Below are 19,993 nucleotides of genomic sequence, written 5' to 3' on the forward strand. Positions count from 1 at the left end.
TACACATTTGGAGACTCGAACATGTCAAATTTGTAAAAAAATAAAATAAAATAAATCACCTGACCATGTAGTCGAGTTACATCTATTCATTATTTTACTCCGAAAGATCACACTTCCCTTTAACTCATTATCACAATCTGTAGAATGAAGCCTCATTTTTTTCTGACAAAATTTGAGGTGTATCAGATGAATCTGTAGGACGTGAAAGTGCACAAGCTTTACCTTTCTAATGCCACCAGAGGGCGCTATTTCTATGATTCTAAATAATGTCAGGAAGGCACGAGATAAGAACCGTTCTTGGAGATATAAATCTTAATTGCACTCTACAATGAATCCTTGGGGTGTTACGATGGTGGGACAGCTGTGGATAAATACTCAACAAATAAACAAAGCAGTAAAATGTCATGTTTGATCAATTTAGTCCTAAAACAGTGTTTAAATAAAGTATGAGAAAGCTTTTTAAAGCCCCTGAAATCTGTTTTTTTCTAAATATTATACACGCAGCTCCATCAAGATGTGGTGGAAGTTAGTGGATAATGCGCCTTGTGAGAAATCAACAGGATCTTAAGCTTGTTCGTGATTAAGTATTTGTTACAAACTAGTATAAAGGGAAAATAATAAAACACAAGCCACAAGGCTTCAATGACTCAATCCAGCTGAAAGGGTGATTCTACTCCTGTGAGGAGCAAGGAAGTCTGACAAGCTTCTTGGTGTAGAGAAGCTCTTCAGAAACATCAGAGCTCCACGCTGTCCAAACAGAAGGTCAACGCCGAACAAAAAAAGACAAAATACTGAAATCTTGCAAATGAAATCCAATAAACAGGACTTTCAATTGTCGAAACCCCGTCAAAGTTAACTTTGAACTGCTGATCTGACAATAATACATTGAAGTGCCTGCCTGTAACTACACATCAAACCACCCTCCCTTATTCCCCCCCCCCCGACATCGGGACCTCTCCCATTTTAAATTGAGCTAAACAGAACCAGGTCTTTGAAATAACCGAATCAGCTCGCACCCCACGGACAGATTCATGAATCTCGTGATGAAAATGACTTTTGCTTTGCAGCGATCAATCGGCCACTAACCCCCTAACACCAACGCCACCGCCGCCACCACGAGCCACACAATAATGCATCACCGCCGGGCCTCATAACAAATGGTCGGGTCGATGTGGGCCGAGCTGGAAGTAAGAGGTGAACATAATAGAGCATCTTGTTTTCATAAATGCAACAGCTGAGACCCAGAGAGATATATAGGGTGAAGAGGGTTGTAAAAAAGGGGAAGCCACCATATATATATATATATATAAAATACACATTCTGTAACCCGGGGCGATAAAACAACAATATTTCCGTTTAACAAAAGGTAAAAAGGTATTTTTAGCTACAGCTTCCCTACTGGCCATCCTGCTTAGAGTCAGAATACCAACATGCTGCCGTTTAACAGCACACGTCTAGTTCTACATCATGCAACACAACACACAATCACCTTCACACCAGTGACAAAAGTGTCTGTTCACATACGTTTTTTTTGTTATTTTAATTCAATCCAAGAGTCACATTAACAAGTTATATCATAGCAGTCCTGAATAGACAGATTCAAAGTAGCTTGCAGTAATGACTCTTCATCATCAAAATGAGTTAACAAAATAAAACCTGTTTAGTTTAGAAAAATACAGGAAATAAAGCGACAGAGAAAACAAAGTTTAGGTTCTTGATGCAGACGGTGAGCCATCAGAAAGACACCATCGCCTCGTCAGAGCAAGTCTTTCGTCTTCGGCTCGCTGCTGGACCATCGGAGCAGGCAGCAGTAGCATAAGTACAAGTTCCTCTCCTGCAGGTTTACATTTCATCCCACTGATAGCAAGTAAAACAAAAAAATACACTCCCCTCTACGGAGGTGTTGGAAATAAGTAAAACTATTTTTTTTAAATCAAAACAGACTGTATTTCCATAGCGCCCCGATGCAAGTTAATATTGAATATATATAGTTATATATACACACACACATGTACATATTGGACTTGCTGATGACATAATATCCTCCTTTAGAACTACACATGGGAACGTTGGTTTAAAATGACCAAAACTGCATGAGGGGTAACTGTGGCTCAATACATTTAATTCTGGCTCAGATCAACTCTATACAATCAGATTTCTGCCTCTATGTACAAAAACAGCCTGGTTCTCCTCGTAGAGTAAACTGTATAATTAACCACCCGCCATAAATGCACATGACCTAGGACTACATTTAACACTTATCCATTTCACCGTGCAGTTTAAAGCATTCACATCAGTACGCTGTTGCCAAGTGAGATAAATTTACAAAGTCGTTTTAAGCTACAAAACTTCCACAATCCTGAGACAAGACAGAAAAGGGGGGGCTTGAAAGTGTTTAAATGTAAAACAAACTAAACTCTTTCTTAAAGTACAAAAACCAACGTGGGTCAGTAACAGCGCCGCTCAATGGGTGATCCCCAAGTTCCTCTGTGCTCTCATTATTGCAGCAGATGTACAAATGCAATACAAATTGACAAAATTGAGCTACAATAATATACCTACAAACTTAACATGCTCAACAGCAATGTTCAAAAAGAGTAAAGAATCTAAAGTGCAAGCATCAAAACATACAATTAAAAAATAAAATAAAAACTACAAGATTGTGATGCAACATACGCGAGTGCACGTGTGTGCGGCCCGTCACGTGTGTGCGGCCCGTCACGTGTGTGCGGCCCGTCACGTGTGTGCGGCCCGTCACGTGTGTGCGGCCCGTCACGTGTGTGCGGCCCGTCACGTGTGTGCGGCCCGTCACGTGTGTGCGGCCCGTCACGTGTGTGCGGCCCGTCATGTGGTGTTTCACCTCAAGGCCCGACGCACTCACACGGAACTCATTTCAATGCCAGGATTTCTTAAGGAAAATGTCCACTGGAGCTCAGCGCTTTCAGGAGCTTCTGATAGTGACACGATTGTCTTTACATTCTTTTTCTTTTAGCATAAAACTTCTATAGATTCAAGGCTATCGGTTTCCATAAGAAATCTGTATTTTTGTCTCTAAGCACTCAACTATAAAATGATAGAACAATAAAACTCAATATTTGGAGGAATACAGCACAAAACAATTGCATTATTATACAAAAGAAAATGAGGATTATTTTTCACCATCAATAGAATCTGCAGAGAGAAGATCACGGATCTTTTTGTCATGGCAGTGAAAATAAAAATCGACCGCATATGTATATCAAGAATTCACAGAATGTCCTGCATTTGGAATATTCAAAATACATATCAGAACTCTTCAAAAGCATAAATGTTGAGCTTAAGAGATATGAAATATCACTCCACCATAAGCCATAATGGAGATGTTTGTACAGTATACATGGTCATGAATGTGATGGGAACTGGAGGCTCACTAAACATAATGAAACTACAGAAAAGCACAAAAATGCAAAAACAGTCCTCCACAAACGCACAAACTCCAACTATTACTAACTACAAACATTCTGATGCGTTATTGAATCTGCTCTGGAGAGGGTTCCCTTTAAGAAATAGTTGTCCTGTAAAATGACCGTGTGAAGCACTCTATATTTTACCAGAAGTTGTAGCCTGTGTTTGAGACAAAGATGACTAAGACATTTTGGCAAGTGATTGAAATGAGCATTATAGGATGGAATTTTCTCTGCTAATTCAGCCAGAGGTTGACTGTACAGATAATTTCTTAAATGTACATGACAAAAATAATAACAGTACTGGACAATTGATAAAATGTCAGCAGATGAATGAGTATATATAACTCCAGTGAAATACCAATAAATTAAGACTAATCAATGCATGATGAGATCAAATGTGTGTTCTTAAATATGAATAAAGCAAAGGCCCTGTGATTATAAACACGTTGTGTGGGAACAGACTGTATGTCTGTAAAATAAGTATTTTATCGCATGCAATTAGGAATGTGTATATGCCAATTAGATAACAATTAGAAAGGGGAAAAAAAAGGCATAAATGTTACCACAGAGGGATAATTTCCATTTCCAGACTGGCCTCTTGAAAGCTATAACATGCTCAGGTATTGAGGCTTGATTAAAAAAAAAAGAAAATCAGAATAAAAACATGGAGTAAAAGGCCGTTTTTCCTACCTGGATGGTAGTTCTGGACGGATGATAGGAATTGATTCAATGGATCAGTGTAAGAAAGAAACACAAGTAATATGACCTTGCCTTTACAATACCGACTAAGCGAATAGGATTTCAATGGGCCTTCATTGTGTAACCACCACCCCACCACAGGACAGTACGAATGAGACAGATGACGTTAGATCATCAAATGCATTTTTGGTCCACATTGTGAAACAGCGACAATAAAAAAAAGACACTGAAATTTGCCAACCTGAAGAAAATGTAAGAGTTAAACGTGAATGACCAATTACTAGGCAGAAAAGTACTGATTTACTGTAAGAAGAAAATACATGCATATAACCCGGCTAGTGTCAAAAATGATGACATCATACAAGTTTTTCATTTGTCACTGAACCCTGAGCTAAATCCAATATATCACTGTATATTTAACAGGCTGATAGCAGTTAGAGTGTCAACTCTGAGACCCGAGTTCACCTCGAATGCGTCTACCGTAGCTTCCAAGTAGTCATACAATGTCACTGGTGCCCTCAGGCTGCCCTTCTTTAGTCAAATAATCCTCAATACCACTCACAATAACATGAGCCCATGCATTCTGCACTTTAAAAAAGGCAGCTACCATTCAAGAGAGAATACAGATATAAGTTACAAATAAAAAAGATATCCTTGCTGAGAAAATAATTTTAAAAGAAATACATGGACACGATACAAATAAAAAAAAAAAAAAGGTAAACGTTTTTACTACTTGTGGTTTTGATTACTGAACTGTAGTCCCTTACTGTTCAAACAAGTTACTAGCTTACAAGTACATCATTTCCCTCTGTCCCCAAAAATAGCCCCCTCTCGCCAGGAGAGGGGTTTCTCCCAATTCATTCCCAAACCATTTTAGTTGAGTTTCTTGAGTCCATCATTTGTGCCGTCATGGTCTTTGGGGCTGAAGTCGGGGCAGATGCCGTTGGTCGTTTTGGTGGCGGCAGTCCCTCGCAGGTTCTGGGAAGACAGGCTGGGCTTCGTTTGGTGACAGTGGCTGGAGCTGCCTTGGAGGCCAGCGTTTTCTGCGTACAGGTAGATCTCAGCAAAGTCTGGCTGTTGCTCCACAAAGAATCTCAACTTATCTGTAAAAAGACCACATGGGGGCGCCAAAGGCACAGTCCAAATGAGGCAACAGACCAAATAAAGCCCAGAGATGGACTACATTTAAAATTAAAAAGAGGCATAGTTGCCGAATCTACTGCTCATCATGAGTGAGGTAAAAAAAAAAAAGTTAAAAAAAAGAAGAAAAAGAATGCTGACCAAGCAACATTCAAAACAAGGATTCAATAAAAACGTATCAGTGACCAGGGATAGTTTAATTACATCTCTTACCAAAAGTGATCTTCCCTGTGTCTTCAGGATCGATGGCGGTAAAGAGTTGTGACACGCTGAGGTGAGTCACTCCTAAAGCGGTCTTCAAGATAACTGCCAACTCCTTCTGTGTGATGGCCCCGTCCTCCTCTGCCTCAAACATCTGGAGAAGATACAATGGGGAGAAATGCAAGAGTCATGTCTTTGCCTTTAGGCAAACCCCTTTTCCAAAGTAATTGATGTTTCTCTAAATAACAAATCTGAACTCAACTGTGCAGTCACAAAAACAGATTGGTTGCCAAAGATAACTAAAAAGAAGGTTTTAGCTGGTGTTATGAAATGCAGAGCTGAGCATGAACGTGGGGGAAAATTTGTTTAAACTTGTCAGGATGCTAGAATAATAGAATTACTTTGTTATGCTAAATCCATGACAACCATCAGCTAGTGGCATTTTAACAGAGGAGATGATATGCTGATCCCAAGCAAGCACAGAGAACCACGTCTGTGAAACAGAACATACCTTGAAGGCCAATTTCATCGTATCCAGAGTTTTGGCAGGTCTGCATACGACAGATAAGGCTATCACGTATTCTCTGATGTCCATGCAGTTATCTTCATGCTGAAAAAACAACAGAAACCTACACGTTACAAAAGATAAAGACAGAAGATATGAGCAAGGCTACTTATCTATTCATTTCACAGAAGTAGCTGCGGGTGATTGTTGTTTAGGTCATAAAACACACTGCGGCAATAAAGCCTCCATTATGTGTTTGGGTACTAAAATGCAAATGTACAAAACAAGGTGCTGTGATTAGTTTCAAATGGATCTTGTATTGAACCGTCGCATCACGTCTTAGCAGTATTTTTACAGATGCACTTTGTCAAACGACTGCTCGAACTTCCTTCGGCCATAAATTGAAGTATGTATTGTTGGTTTTGACCAGTAATTTAAATGTAATCACTGTATTTCAATTTGACATTTTCAGTGAATGCAAGTAGGTGATGAAAGTGAAAAAATGCAAAGGGTGTTTGCTCATGACACTTAAGACTGAAGAATTATCATGGACGTGATTGAAAATTCCTCTCAGTTGTCACCTCATCAAAAAGAGCAAACATGTCCCGCAACATCTCCGAAACGGGAACATCCAGGAACTGAGCAAAGTCGTCCAGGTCCAGCTTCTGACCTTCCAGCTTCCTGGCTTTGTTCCCATAATCTTGCAAAACCTTCTCAGTGTTGCGGGGTTTAAGCCTGAGAGAGCAAGGGGAACAAGATATATGTAACATAAAAACAATAGGTTCTGTAGAGCAAACACTCTGCCCTGTTCTTTTTAAGGATGACATGTCTCAAACTGTAGCTTGTAGCGCTGCAGTCCATTCGGATGTTTTCTGTATTTGGGACAAAACGTCTACACGTCCTCTCGGGTCCGCTGTGAGAGGTCCTTGTCAAAGCCAAGCGTTGGACCGGGGAGGGAGAAGACGGTCACGTGACTCCACTAATGCACCTAGCGCTGCCAGATGCTGCCTTCCACTTGCCAGAGAGGAGTTTCACCCAGAATGTGTGGACACAATCTCCCTCCAGATCTTAAACTATGCAGGTATCTGAACCAAAAAGTGAAGTAAATCAAGCTGCTACATGGACAAAATCCTTTTTGGAGTCCAAACCGTTCCTGCACAAATTAACTCTCGCTGGCTATTGCGTTTGATGAGTGTTTTGCCACGGTCTCACCTCTTAACCCTTTACTTGGTCATCTGTGATGGCAGCATTGCATTGGAAGGCCCGAGTGACTCACCCCAGTCTCCTGACGAGCTTGGCAAACTCCAGCAGACAGGTGTCGACAGGCAGTCTCAGTTGGCCATCTGCCATGGCCAGCTGGCAGTCTTCAAATGAATAATCTGTGATTGGTACCCCAAGGGCTCTGAGAGGAAACAATGACAGGACATCGGTATGTGCAAATCAATGCAGCGGAAGGTCCGCAAAGGCCAATGTAGGGGGTTTGATGTTGGCTGATGGAAAAAACTTCTGAAAGCAGCATCTGATCAGTTCGATATGAAGCCATTTCACTCCAATGGTTGCTCCTCTTCACAATGTTTATGTCTGTGTGGATTGTGTGCTCGTCTCTATTTGTGTAGACAAATATGTGCAACCGCCATCATTTGAACAACTAACTCACTTAGCCATGACACGTCTCACGTTGATTGCAAAGAGAGCTGGGTTATTTTTCTCCTCCTCTGATGGTGTGTAAATGGGAAGGAACTGCAGAGGGAAATGTCAATGATTAATTGTCAAAATCTCCAATATAACAATGTTTTATTATTGTATTGACAGTTTAGTATCTATAGACAATCACTAAAAGAAATATCCCACTTATTAGGGACAAATGAAAATATATACATGTATAAAATATAATATATTTCCTTGCATTCAATTCACTAATCATGAAACAGGGAAAGAGAAAGTCTGTAGCACCGGTACCGAGCAGCAACATACTTTGCAATTTAACTAAATATGTCATGATCTAAAGCGACAATATTAAGTAAGGTATGGAGAGAGAGTTTAACCTACCTCAACAACAAACTCATTGTGCAACTGGCAGAGTGTCAGCCACAAAATCTCAAACCTAGAAAACAACAAGACATTGTCATCAACAATATTACGCATATACAGAAAAAAAGCGCTTTGATTAGGGCTCATGTTCATGGGGAAAATGATGTAACGTTAAAAACATACAATGCTGACTCGTTTTAAACGAACAGGCACTCAAAACAGGTCACTCTGTGGAGGGCTGTTTCAGACAGGGTAAAAGTGGTGCCGTTTTAAATGATCCTTGTGTTTTTTTTTACCAGTATGTTACAGACATTTCACTAAGACTCCCAGAAGCCAACTTGTGGTAAAATGGGCATACGATGGATGGGTCCTTTAAAACTTTAAAATGTATAACCCTGCTCCGGTAAACTGCATACAAAGAGCCACCATAATTATGGATATCAAACCAGAGCAGGACATAGTATTCTGAGGATGCTACAGAGACTGATAATTAGGGCAGTCTCTTGCCTCCAGCCATAATTATTAGTAAAAAAAGAAAAGTCACCCCATAAAAGAAAATGTGTACTTACGCTCCAGGTCCTTGCCAAGTCCACGTGATCGAGTCCTGCAGTCATTTAAAGAAATATACATTAAAAAGCAAATATTCAAAATATTTAAGATGCATTTTTTGTTTTCCATAACAGAAAATGTACTTGTGTTAACAGATCTACTTTACAATTTCCATTGTTGAATACTGGATTTTTGTGTGCATGCAAACCGTGATTTGGATTTGTTTTTTTGCAAAAACATACAAGTTCACGTGTGTCGACCGTGTAGCTATTGATTTCAATATCCAAACCAGAGCTTCAGGACTGGCATCACTAAAGTTCTGCAACCATTTGTGGTTTCTGCAACTGACCGTAAAGCAGAAACCATTTTGCTTGATTTATAAGATCCCAATAGAATCTCCTTCTCACAATGTCCTTGGTTAGGTTCCCACAGCCACACAAACATGCCTGAGAAATGCACTTGATCAGAAAGTGCATGTGTACACTTCACTGAATGGTTCTCATACAACTTTAACAAAATGCGCTATTATACTCAACTACAATATTACTTTTTTACAAGGCCACCTCATATATGCAGCACTGCAGGTGAGCCAGCACAGGGTAGTCATGGGCAAAGCACCACACAAACAATTTTAGTGATACTTTGATGGTAATGAAGAAATGCTTCCCACTACATGCTAACATTTACACATGTTCATGATGGCAGAGGCTGCCATACAAAGTGCCACCTGTCTCTTCCCCAAGGACACACAAGTGGAAGCCAGGGATCAAACCGTGGACCTTCCAGTTAGAGGATTGATCACTCTACCTTCTGAGCCACAGCTGCCCATCTGACGGCACGAATTACGCTTTTAAAAGGGGTGCAATTTATGGGATTCAGCGCCTTAGCAGAAGCAAACAATGACATGCAATGTAAAAAAGTATCTGGTAATCTCACCAGTTTATTAGGGTAACGAATCACTACAGGCTGTACTGGGACAGCTGGGATGAAGGCCCCTTTAGGAGTGAAAAAAGACAGGATTAATTCAATTTGACATTTCATCATTAAAAAAGTGCACTTAATATTAAATGTATATTTGAGAAGATTGATGAAATCTTTCTGTAATAAAAAAGATATGCAAATGCACTTAAACATGGTGGTTACAGCCAATGACTAAACCTTTTCTTTTGAAATGTATACATCCTATGTGAGCTGTACGTGACAGAAAATCCATCAACGGTAAGGGAGGGGTTTTCTAATTCTATCATCAATCATAATTCAATTCTCAATAATTGCGTGATTATACTACCCCACATAAAGCTAAATGGGATGTAAAATGAATGTGTAGTCTTATTCATAACAACATATTCCTACTTTGCCGAGGAGGAACAGTCAGTGCATGCTAGCAAGCTGGAAGCAAGACTTTAACAGAAAAAGAGAAGAAATCTGAATGAAATGATAATGGGAGAGCCTTACCTGGCTTAAATGTGATTAGGCAGGATCTGTTAGTGCACGTTCCCTCTGGAAAAATCATTATCTGTAAGAAAGAAGGAATGATTGGCAAATTTTTAAAAATCAGTAGCTGTATCCTTAACAGAATGGAACTAAGCATAAGTGTGCATGAGCTTGCATTATTTTGCATGATGCAGTCAGATGTGCAGTGGAACAATGTCCATTTGTCAGCTGTCTCTTGCTTAGTCCTTTTCAGGGATGTTCAAGTCTTTTTCAAGCATTATGTGGACCACACCCGACAAACATCAATTTTTAATTAGTATTTGTAAATACTAGTTTTTAAATTTTCTTGAATTTATAAAAGTAAATCAATTTTAATGGACAATATTTGTATACTGTTTGCGCATTGGTAATGTTTTTTTTTTAATAAAGTCTATTCATGTTCAACTCTGTGGCTGTCCTGTGGATGTTTACATATAATTCTCTGTCTCTTCACCTGAGGCCACTCCCCTCCTGAATGGGCTCTGCGTTTGATCTCCTCCACAGTCTTCTTCCTGGAGTCCTGGTCTGACCGCGAAACAAACACTGGCCTGATGAACTTAATCAAAGCTGGAAGAGAGAAAGCAGAAGGAAAATCAATGCAAAAACATTTAATCTTTATTTATTTAACAACATAGTAACTAAAGCTGCATTTATTACGTCACTTGAGGTATCGAGAAAACTTTTTTAGTAGTTCTAAAATTAATTTGCAAAAACTCAGTCAGACCTTTTAACTTAGGGGTCCGAAACCGCCACCTTGTACCGAGCCGCATTTAACTTTTGAACAATTTTTAAGAGGTGACCGAAGTACCTCCAAATTACATGAGCTCTTTTTGTCTTGTGCAGCGACTACAATTTGGATGAAGCTATTTTCAAACACTTTCTCTGTGGTTGGGTTCAATTTATATTTTCTATCTATGAGAACCTTCCAGAGAAATCCCCCCATCTTTTTATGCTGCAAGTTGTTATTTTTGAAAAGCAGTAATGTACACTTGGGAATAAGCACAGAAGTTGGTAAACAAATCTGTTAAACCTTCTGTCCTTGGTCCTCACTGAACCGCAGGCCAAGACACAACTTGAGGACCTTAACTCTTTAAAGCATTTTAAACTTTGACTAAAAAGGAAGTGGTCTGTGGTCACTGCAGTTGTTTAAATATAAATCAATATATTAATATCTTAAGACACTTGACCAAAACTTCCGCCTTGTTAATGCCGTGCATATTTTGTGGTATAATGTTAGTACCTAGACAAACTGTATTTGCCTCAGAAGGACTACTTGACAAACAAAGACACCATCACCTAAAACATGCATTAGCAAACAAACCACGATACCGCATCTGTGCATTTGAGTGACACCACTCTAGCCTATTTCCAGCCATGTGACTGTATTCAAGCAAAAAAAACAACTTCTCAAATGGTGGGACAGAGTGATACAATGAACACAATGTCCATGCACCAGAAGAGGAAAATCTGGTTTGCATATATTTGCATAGTATACAATTTGCAGGGCAAAGATTGAGAGTGTCTCTAGTGCGGAGTTTGAATATTCAATGCACATGAGCAAAAGTTTTGATTCTAGAAGTCAAATTTAATAAGGAATAATTATTTAATTAATTAGTATTATTAAACAAAATTCATTATTGATTGGTTGTGTCGCAGTTATTACGTCACTCAATGGGTTGCGGAGATGCGAGCCAACGTAGAGGAAAGAGCAGCCAGCAGCGCTGGCAATTGTTGTGAGTCACATGACACAGGCAAAGACCTCCGTTTGAGTCAAGTCGTCCAAGGTGTGGGAGCATTTCACATTGAATAAACTAAAAAAGTGTGTCAATGGCAAAGTCAACGTAACATTGGACAGGAGCACCACGTTGTCCCATTTTGACGTGAGGAACGCAAGGAGCCTCCAGCAGCTGTGATGCTGCTGCTGTTGTTTACACTTCATCCAGCTGATCAAGCTAGTGTTAGCACGCTAATAACAGCAGTAAAGCAGTTAGCAAGACTAAAGACACAAATTTACTCATCTTTTCTGGACCATTCATTTTTCAACCTGTTTTCTTGTATATATTTTGTGCTTTGTCCAATTTTGGTTATTGTTGACAAATATATTTGTATGTGTTTAATGCTTTTTAATGCTGTCAAATACGGTAGTCGAGTGCACTTGCGCATATACTGCAGGTTATACGGTAGTTGATGTTATGCCTTTAAAGGGAGACACACGGTGAGCCACAGATAAGTGAACATGGGGGTGTGCGTGCGAGTATGTCTGAGTGTGCGTCTGTGAGTGTAGTATAGAGAACAAGTTCTGATGTCAAAACACATCCTGTTAATTTTTCTGATATGTATTTTTTATTTTGTAAATGATTATGTTCAAGGAGCAACCTGTACTTTATGAAGTATTTTTGCAATGTGAATTTGTATTTCTGTTTTAGAATAAAGGGTTGGAAATGAAAGCTTTTTAATGCTGTTTTTTTTATCCAAAAAAATAATTGACCGACCAAAATAATTGTTGCAGCCCTAAAATGAAGGAAGTAAGACAGTTAGGACATGAAAGACATTTATTCCAACTGTAAGCCATCTGCCAAAGGGAAGGGATTAGGACTCAAGCTGGTACCCTGAGAGACACCCTACACACGTCACTGTGGCTGATCAGGTCTTAATGCCTATTGGTAATTGCTTAATGTTAATTGTTAATGCTAATTTCCCTTGACTGGCCTGGCGGCAAGTTCCTACTGCAAGGCCAGTTGACATAGTCAAACTAAACCTTTTGACAAATTATTTAATTATATTAAATGATATCTTCTTTGCAAAACAGACAATAAGCAAATATGGTTTTAATGCTGTAATACAAGCAAAACCGCTGTGACTTGGCACAGTACACTCTGCCAGAAGGTAACATGGTGGACAATTACTGACTTTGAAGGAAGAGTAGGATGAGAAAGGAAGGCTCAAATAACAAACACGTAGGCCTTTCAGTGCCCTTCCTTTTGCCAGGGGTACAAGAACAAATGTCTTACTTGGCAACTACAAAACGTAACTGAACCTGCAAGCTTGTTAATAGGATCTGCAACTGTAGGCCATTTCTGGTTCAGGCTGTGACCAAGAATCTCAAATAAAAGAAAGGAATGGGCCAAGATGTTTTATTATGTCTATGATTATTAGTTCTATGGTATTTAAATGTTAGTCTTAGAAAGTTATTTTCTTTTCCCCGTCCTAGTGTGTATTACATTTCTGCTTTTTCATATCGTTTTTCTTTAAACAATATCTTTCGGACAATGTAGGTCATACAGATAATAACAGTAATATTATATGTTATGCATGTGTTACTTACTGCCCCAGAGAGGTATATCCTTGCTCTCAGCCTTCATGACAATAGAAGCCATTGTCATTGTGACTGGGATGGCATCAAAGTAGGACGAGTGGGGGGCCAGGGTGAGGATGGGTGCTTCCGCTGGCATTGCCCTTCGCCCTTTCACAGTCATCCAATGGAAACCACCCGCAAACCACATGACCCGCATGATGATCTTCAGAGTTATGTCCACTAGTCTGGAACAAGACAATGCATCTGTGAGGTGCACTTTTCATCTGCAGATGGGTATTAATCCTCAAACACTATTTTAGATGCCACAATCTCTCTTAAATAGAAGATTATAGATGGGGTCAGTTTTCATCAAATAAATGTGTAATGACTCACTGAGTGGAAACAATGCATTTTAACACTAAGGAAAAAAGGTTTGAACCCCTGCTTTGGAGAATTAGTGCAGTTACCCCATTGACTCGGTTCTGCTTATATCCCGCTGGACTCTTCTCATTCACCGCGACTTAATTCTTCAGCTAAAAACTACTCAATGTCAACCAAATGACATCCTGGACAGGCTATAGGACTTGCTAGGAATGTAATTAAGTAGCTGCCGTCAGCACTAAAATAGGCCAGATAATCACCGCTAGAATTTCTTATTTTTTTAAAGAACCATTTGGAATTTGTAAACAAAGAATATGCAAAAGTGAATAGGACAAAAATAGACTACAACTTACAACTGGTTTGCATGCTTGAGCCCAACTGGACATATATTTAAATGTTTAATACGACCCACTCCTAGTCATTTTGCTAAGCACCTGTATTTCTCCTCCCTCTACCTCTCACCCATAAAACCCACTTTGTCATTTAAAATAACATTATGACATCTCAACTGAATGTTCACTACATTCTGAGGGTGTTATTTTTGTCTTTTGTTTGGGCAAAGGATTTAAGAACATCTGTTCTATATAGTGCAGTTTCTTTGACAGACTATTACACAACCAGGCCGTATAGAGCAGAAGAGTAGAACAGAAAGTCGAACGAGGGAATGATAAAAGCTAAAGAATTACAGAGAATACAACATGATAGAAACATTAGCAGCCCCTTGTCAGGGGTGCATTTTTACAATCAACGTGTGAATGACACAAAGAGAAATATTCCTACAGCGGATGAAAGATACTCATTGCATATCCAGACAAATAAATAAAAAAGCACTTACCTCCTCCAGAGGCACTGGGGTTCCACGCTGGTCTCTGAGCGCCCCACCGTAGCCAGGAAGGCAAACGGCCAAGCCAGCAGCATCATGAATGCAGCTATGAGTAGCCGGATGGGGAACAGTGTGACTGTCATTAATGCAATCTGCAAGACATTAAGTAAAGGAGAAAAGGGTTAATGAAACAACTTAAACAATACATATGTTTATCCGTCATCTTGGCGCCGTTACAGTCCTACTTTGACGTTAGTCAATGCAGTATTAAGATGTTGTTGATTTAACTCAATAACGTTATTTGTCTCAAAATGAATGGTTTCTAATGCAAAGTATTAACTGTGTACCCAGAAAAACATACACTTCTAAAAATACACTTGTGTGTTTACAATTTTTTGTTTTTTCAAAAGGAGGGGAAGATTGCATCGCATTCCTGATTGCAGCACTTATCTTTGGTCAATATTTGTCTTGATAGCAACCACTACTGCAATCAGTATGCAGCCTATCTTCCTAGCATATCCCGGGAGAGGTGATTTCATTACATCTTTAGCAAAGCACGACACAAGAAAGCCCACCGACTCTAACTATAAGCATGTAACTATAAGCATCTATTGTACCGAAAAACTAAAGTATATGTAGTTTATCTACCATTATGTAATGAAGCCGAGAGGCTTTTTCTCAGGGGGCAGCAGGCATGTGGCAGGGGTGGTGCTAGACAATTTTAATCAGATGCTGACAAACTCTTCGGTATAAATATGGCCCTTATACCATCTAAGTATACAAATAATAGATAAAAACATTTGTTCAACATTCTTAAAAGGCTCAAACAAAACCTTGGTTTGGTGAATTGGGAACTGTTTACAGCTTTTGTATACGACTCCCTGATTGCAGAGCTTATCTTATGTCAATAGTTGTCTTGATAGCAACCACTACTACTGGGCAGCATAGAGCCTTTCTGCCTCGATTATTCCTCGAGAGTAGTTGTCTGACGCTATGGTCAATTTTAGATCAATACATATAAAGCCATCTTGTTAAACTTCTCCACGATGTGCTTATTGTTAGATCCGTTGAAGGGTAGACAGTTGCATGCCGTGTCCACACTACTACGTTTCAATTAAGGCACATCTTTTGCTACATTAATATTGAACAGCCACACAAGGCCGGAGTTTTAAAGCACAGAAAAACTTAATGAAAAATGCTCCTGAGGGACGGACACGTTTAATATGTAAAAAAAAGCCCTGATATTCCTCATCGCGTGAACAACATAACCGGAGACATTTTAAAATGATAACGTAGACACCCATGTCGGCTACTTGACTGGGACAGCGTGTCCTGCTCTGGTTCGTCACCCAATCTCACATCACCGGAAGAAAACAAACACCAACAGCCTTGACGATTTGATATGTACGAAAGAGAGAGAGAGATAGATAGAGATGCAGGGTTGTTTGAAAAATTAAAACTTCTGAAAATTTCCATAAACAAAAAAAGTCTCCTTAAGTTTACAGAGAAAGTATTTAATGGAAGATTCTAATTATTGAGCACGGCTGCTTTTATTTCCCAAGACTACTAAAATACGGTCGTATTTACGGTTTTCTGCTTACACCCACATAGCCTTCATACATTGCCAGGCACGTAATTTCTGTTTTCAGGCTCCATATTATGAACGTGAATCATTTCCCAAACAATGCTAAAGTGCCCGAGTGGATGACGAATACATAAGTGTGGATGTCGCCTTACAGCAACCCTTTATCCACATATTTCTAACCACAAAACATAACCCTGGTCTGTAAAATAATCGAGTCTACGTCAAGACGGTTTGATCTAGATGCGTTTTGTTTTATGAGATAATTACATTACAAACTATTCTTAATTTGGTAATTTGGCGAGAGACCACCATAGATTCTCTTTTCATAGGCCTCCAAACTGTTAACCTTTCCCAAGATCCTCTTAAGATGTATTGATCGATTATACAGGTCTACCACACATTATACAAATGTGAAGTATCCACTTTTGCAACAAAACAAAAAAAAAGGGGGGGGCTCGAAAAGGCACTTTATATATGAAATGGCCTTCACCGGGACTGCTTGAGAGCCACTGTATAATGCATTTGTTAAAAGATTTATTCAGACCCAAAGCATTTTCATGCTTTGGGTCTGAATAAATCTTTGAGTATGTCACTTGGAATTAAAATAAAGAGGGAATGCCAAAGTGAAAGAAGCTGGAGTAATTAAGCCATTCTACAAGGCATCATTAAATGTATGCAATAAGGCTAGAAACAGTCTTAAGAGTAAATGTAAAAACATTTATCTTGAATCATGCAAAATTGGAACTGTACAACAGCTGCAAAGCAGAGCCAACATTTTAAGAATTCTGTCAATTTAAAAAACAAATTACTTTTATTGTTGTTAAAATCACAAGTTGTCAACAGGGTAGCCAGACAGCAGTACAAAAAAAACACAAAGAAAAATTGCATTTAACTGTGAACCAGATGTTATGGATTTGCTGATATTATCTGTGCATTGAAATAGATGCTGAATGGCTGCATTTTAACCATCAATACGAGTCTAAACTAAACAGCTATTTCTGAGCAAAAGGAGTTGCTTTTTCTCAGCATATAGTCATTCATGTACCGGATAGCCAGTTATCCTTCTTTTCTTTAACTTTTGACTAAATTGATAATGGAACAGGAAGTTGGAGGACAAATAAACAAATCACCCTATAATTGTTGTACTGGTAGTATGAGCTTCCAGTTTACAAAATGCAAATGTTAATGTATAACCATTAAACCTTTTAGGGTTAGAGAATAAACAATAACATTTTTGACTCAATGATGCAAATAGTAAGTTTATCTCATACCATTTTGTGATTGTGACATAGTACAGTAATTTTGCAAATAAAAAGTAACAGCAAAACATTTTTTTTGGCACGCTATAAAAGCACTCTGTGGGTTTACCTATCTGTTACCTAGTCAAATGGTAGATAGCGCTTTCACTTCCTGCTCATAACTTCCATGTTTCAGTTCAGATTGCAACCTTTTAAGGTTGCTTCGGGTGCACAGAGACCAGCACAACATGCTGAAAACAGTTCTACTCAGTTACATCAGAAGGAAGACTCTTATTTCCATGTCTCTTTGGATTAAGCACTTGATGTAAACAAGAAATCTATTTTAAGTATATTCAATGTATAGTTACAATAACACGTTCAAGCATACTGCTAGAAAGAGGTTCGTAACCAAGAATATGACTTAAATTACACTTTAGGAGACAAGGGAGTTGCGTCTCATGTTTTGTTCAGTCATCAAAAGGAAACGTCTGCAATTGTAACTCAAATCTGCATATCTAATGAGAAAGCAAGCTGAACACGCCTTCACATCCCTACAAGCATGTAATTGGTGTGAATACATAAAGTCAGTGAAGCCCTCTGTCGATAACTTCGTTAAACCAGAAACCCGTCTAATCGGGTGGCTTTGATTCACTTCCTCTTAAGCCCTTCATTCGCTGTCAAAACAGTGAGATGGGAAAAAAAAAAAAGAGTGGGTGCGTCAACTTTTGTAGTTCACTATTCTTACTTATAACAAGATGCTCCCTTATGCCTGCTATGCCAGTTTAGGGCCATTCATAAAACTGAGGCTGTAACATTGGGTTGAAGTCTGTTACTGAGGATACCATAGACCTGTGTCTCAATGTCACACCCTGAATCCTTAACAGTTTACTCTAGGAACTACTGCTCTGTTCTATTTAATGATGGAAGATTAACCTTGGAAAGCTGACAATTCCAAATTAGGGATATTTAAAGGAAAAGGAAACTGATTTACCAAAGACTTAATAAATGTGTTTCCTTGCTTTAGAGCTACGGGTGATAAAAGTAAAAGAACAATGCACTCAAATCATAAAGCAAATATACATGTTTTTAGTTCATTTTCTCTGATGTTAACGTACTATATAATAAAACACGATAATGTTAAGGGTGGACACAGCTCTCATGCAAACAAACAAAAAGCTGGCTCCCAATCCCTATGTTGCCTTTCCCTAATAAACAGATCAAGTGAGCTGAGCAAAAAGTGTGGCTTCCTATTTCTAAACAGACCCAGTTTATAAAAGCAAGATAATGTAATGCTCACGAACACAGTATGGGCAGATGGCTGAAAATTGTAACAACCTAAATCAAGGAAATAATGAAAAAGCCTGTGGACTTCAACATGTCTTATAAAATGAGCAATAACTTTCAGATGGGGAGAAAAATGTAAGATGACGGTCAGTTTTTTTTCCCTCCCATTTGTATCCCTCCAAATTCACAAGTGTTGCTAATAATAAAACCACCAAACGGAATATTCAAACTATCCCTAAATCGTAGTAAAGTGTATTTGACAACAAGCTGGTCCCTGATAGCAGAGCAACAAGCTAGGCCCGTCCTCGACATGCGGCCAGACGCAAATAGCGATCCGATATGCCGATGGTTTGTTAGCGGATTCCTGTGGCGACAGGCGTTGATTTTAAAGCCGTTTACTCAAGCGTGCCATGCAGCCCGGTACTGTACACGATAGCTAAACGGTCATAGTGACGTTTTTTATTTTATTTTAAAAACTCAGGCTTTATTTTAGAAACGGCAGCATCCCAATAAGACAGGAGGGAGAAAGCAACACGTTATGTGGCTACTGTTAGCAGGCTAGCTAAGATTAGCTCCACTGGCTAGCTGCAATTTAGGGGAACCTGCCAAGTTAAATGACGGTGACATTCCCCAGGTGACACGCGAGTGTTAATGTCCCACAAAGTATCGAAACCGCATGTTGACATGACGTTAGCTGTGGAGGAAGTCATCTGGCTTCAAACTGACATTAGCGTTTACGTTACCTTTGCCTTTTCCAAGGGGGTGAATTTCAAGACGTGCACGAAAGGGTTTCTGAACGGGGGCGCTTGGTCCATCTTCTTTCCGTCTCCCTCCATGGCACACTGTCTGTTACTCGGTAACCTCATTATTACACGAGGTCACGTTGGTCGCGGCTAAAGAAACAAGATTCCACCCGAAAGGGTCCCCTCGCGCTAAAACACGCAGTTTCCCCTATCCGTCTGGCACGGTGGCTAATTGAGGTGGCAGTGCAGGGTTATCTGCTTCTCCCGGAAAGCATGGAGGGATAATGGTTAGCTCAAGGATTAGCCGGGGATATCTGAAGTCGCCGATATATTTCTGCCTACAGTGCGCGGAGCGCCTTCCTCCACACCGCGTTCCCCAATCAGCGCGCTAGCTGTAGATGCTAACGCGGCCACAATTCTGCTCTTTTGACAGAGCGCATGCGCAGCGCGTCCTCGTATCCATATCACGGTGCCTGGAAGATGCTGCATTCATAGGTGTTTAGAACATCTTAATTTATTACATGCAGCATGTATTTGATATATTTTCAAAAATAAATACGCATGGACAACATGTGACACGTGTAATGTGCAAATTAGGCT

General features: G+C 39.4%; 1 protein-coding gene across 1 annotated transcript; it reads right to left on the reverse strand.

The window, feature by feature from the left end:
- Nucleotides 1–1,511: 1,511 nt before the first annotated feature.
- Nucleotides 1,512–19,834, reverse strand: LOC119197902 (lysophosphatidylcholine acyltransferase 1). The gene is made up of 14 exons (XM_037454596.2): nt 19,394–19,834; nt 14,556–14,695; nt 13,370–13,584; nt 10,499–10,611; nt 10,027–10,087; nt 9,508–9,566; nt 8,592–8,626; nt 8,041–8,095; nt 7,649–7,731; nt 7,268–7,393; nt 6,573–6,726; nt 5,998–6,096; nt 5,499–5,640; nt 1,512–5,248 (listed from the first exon to the last, which is right to left on the reverse strand). Exons 1-14 carry the CDS (start codon nt 19,514–19,516, stop codon nt 5,019–5,021), a joined length of 1,635 nt encoding a protein of 544 aa, XP_037310493.2. The 5' UTR covers nt 19,517–19,834; the 3' UTR covers nt 1,512–5,018.
- Between the last annotated feature and the right edge of the window lie 159 nt (nt 19,835–19,993).

The sequence above is a fragment of the Pungitius pungitius genome, chromosome 11, assembly GCF_949316345.1.
Source record: "Pungitius pungitius chromosome 11, fPunPun2.1, whole genome shotgun sequence".
Taxonomy (NCBI): Eukaryota; Metazoa; Chordata; class Actinopteri; order Perciformes; family Gasterosteidae; genus Pungitius; species Pungitius pungitius.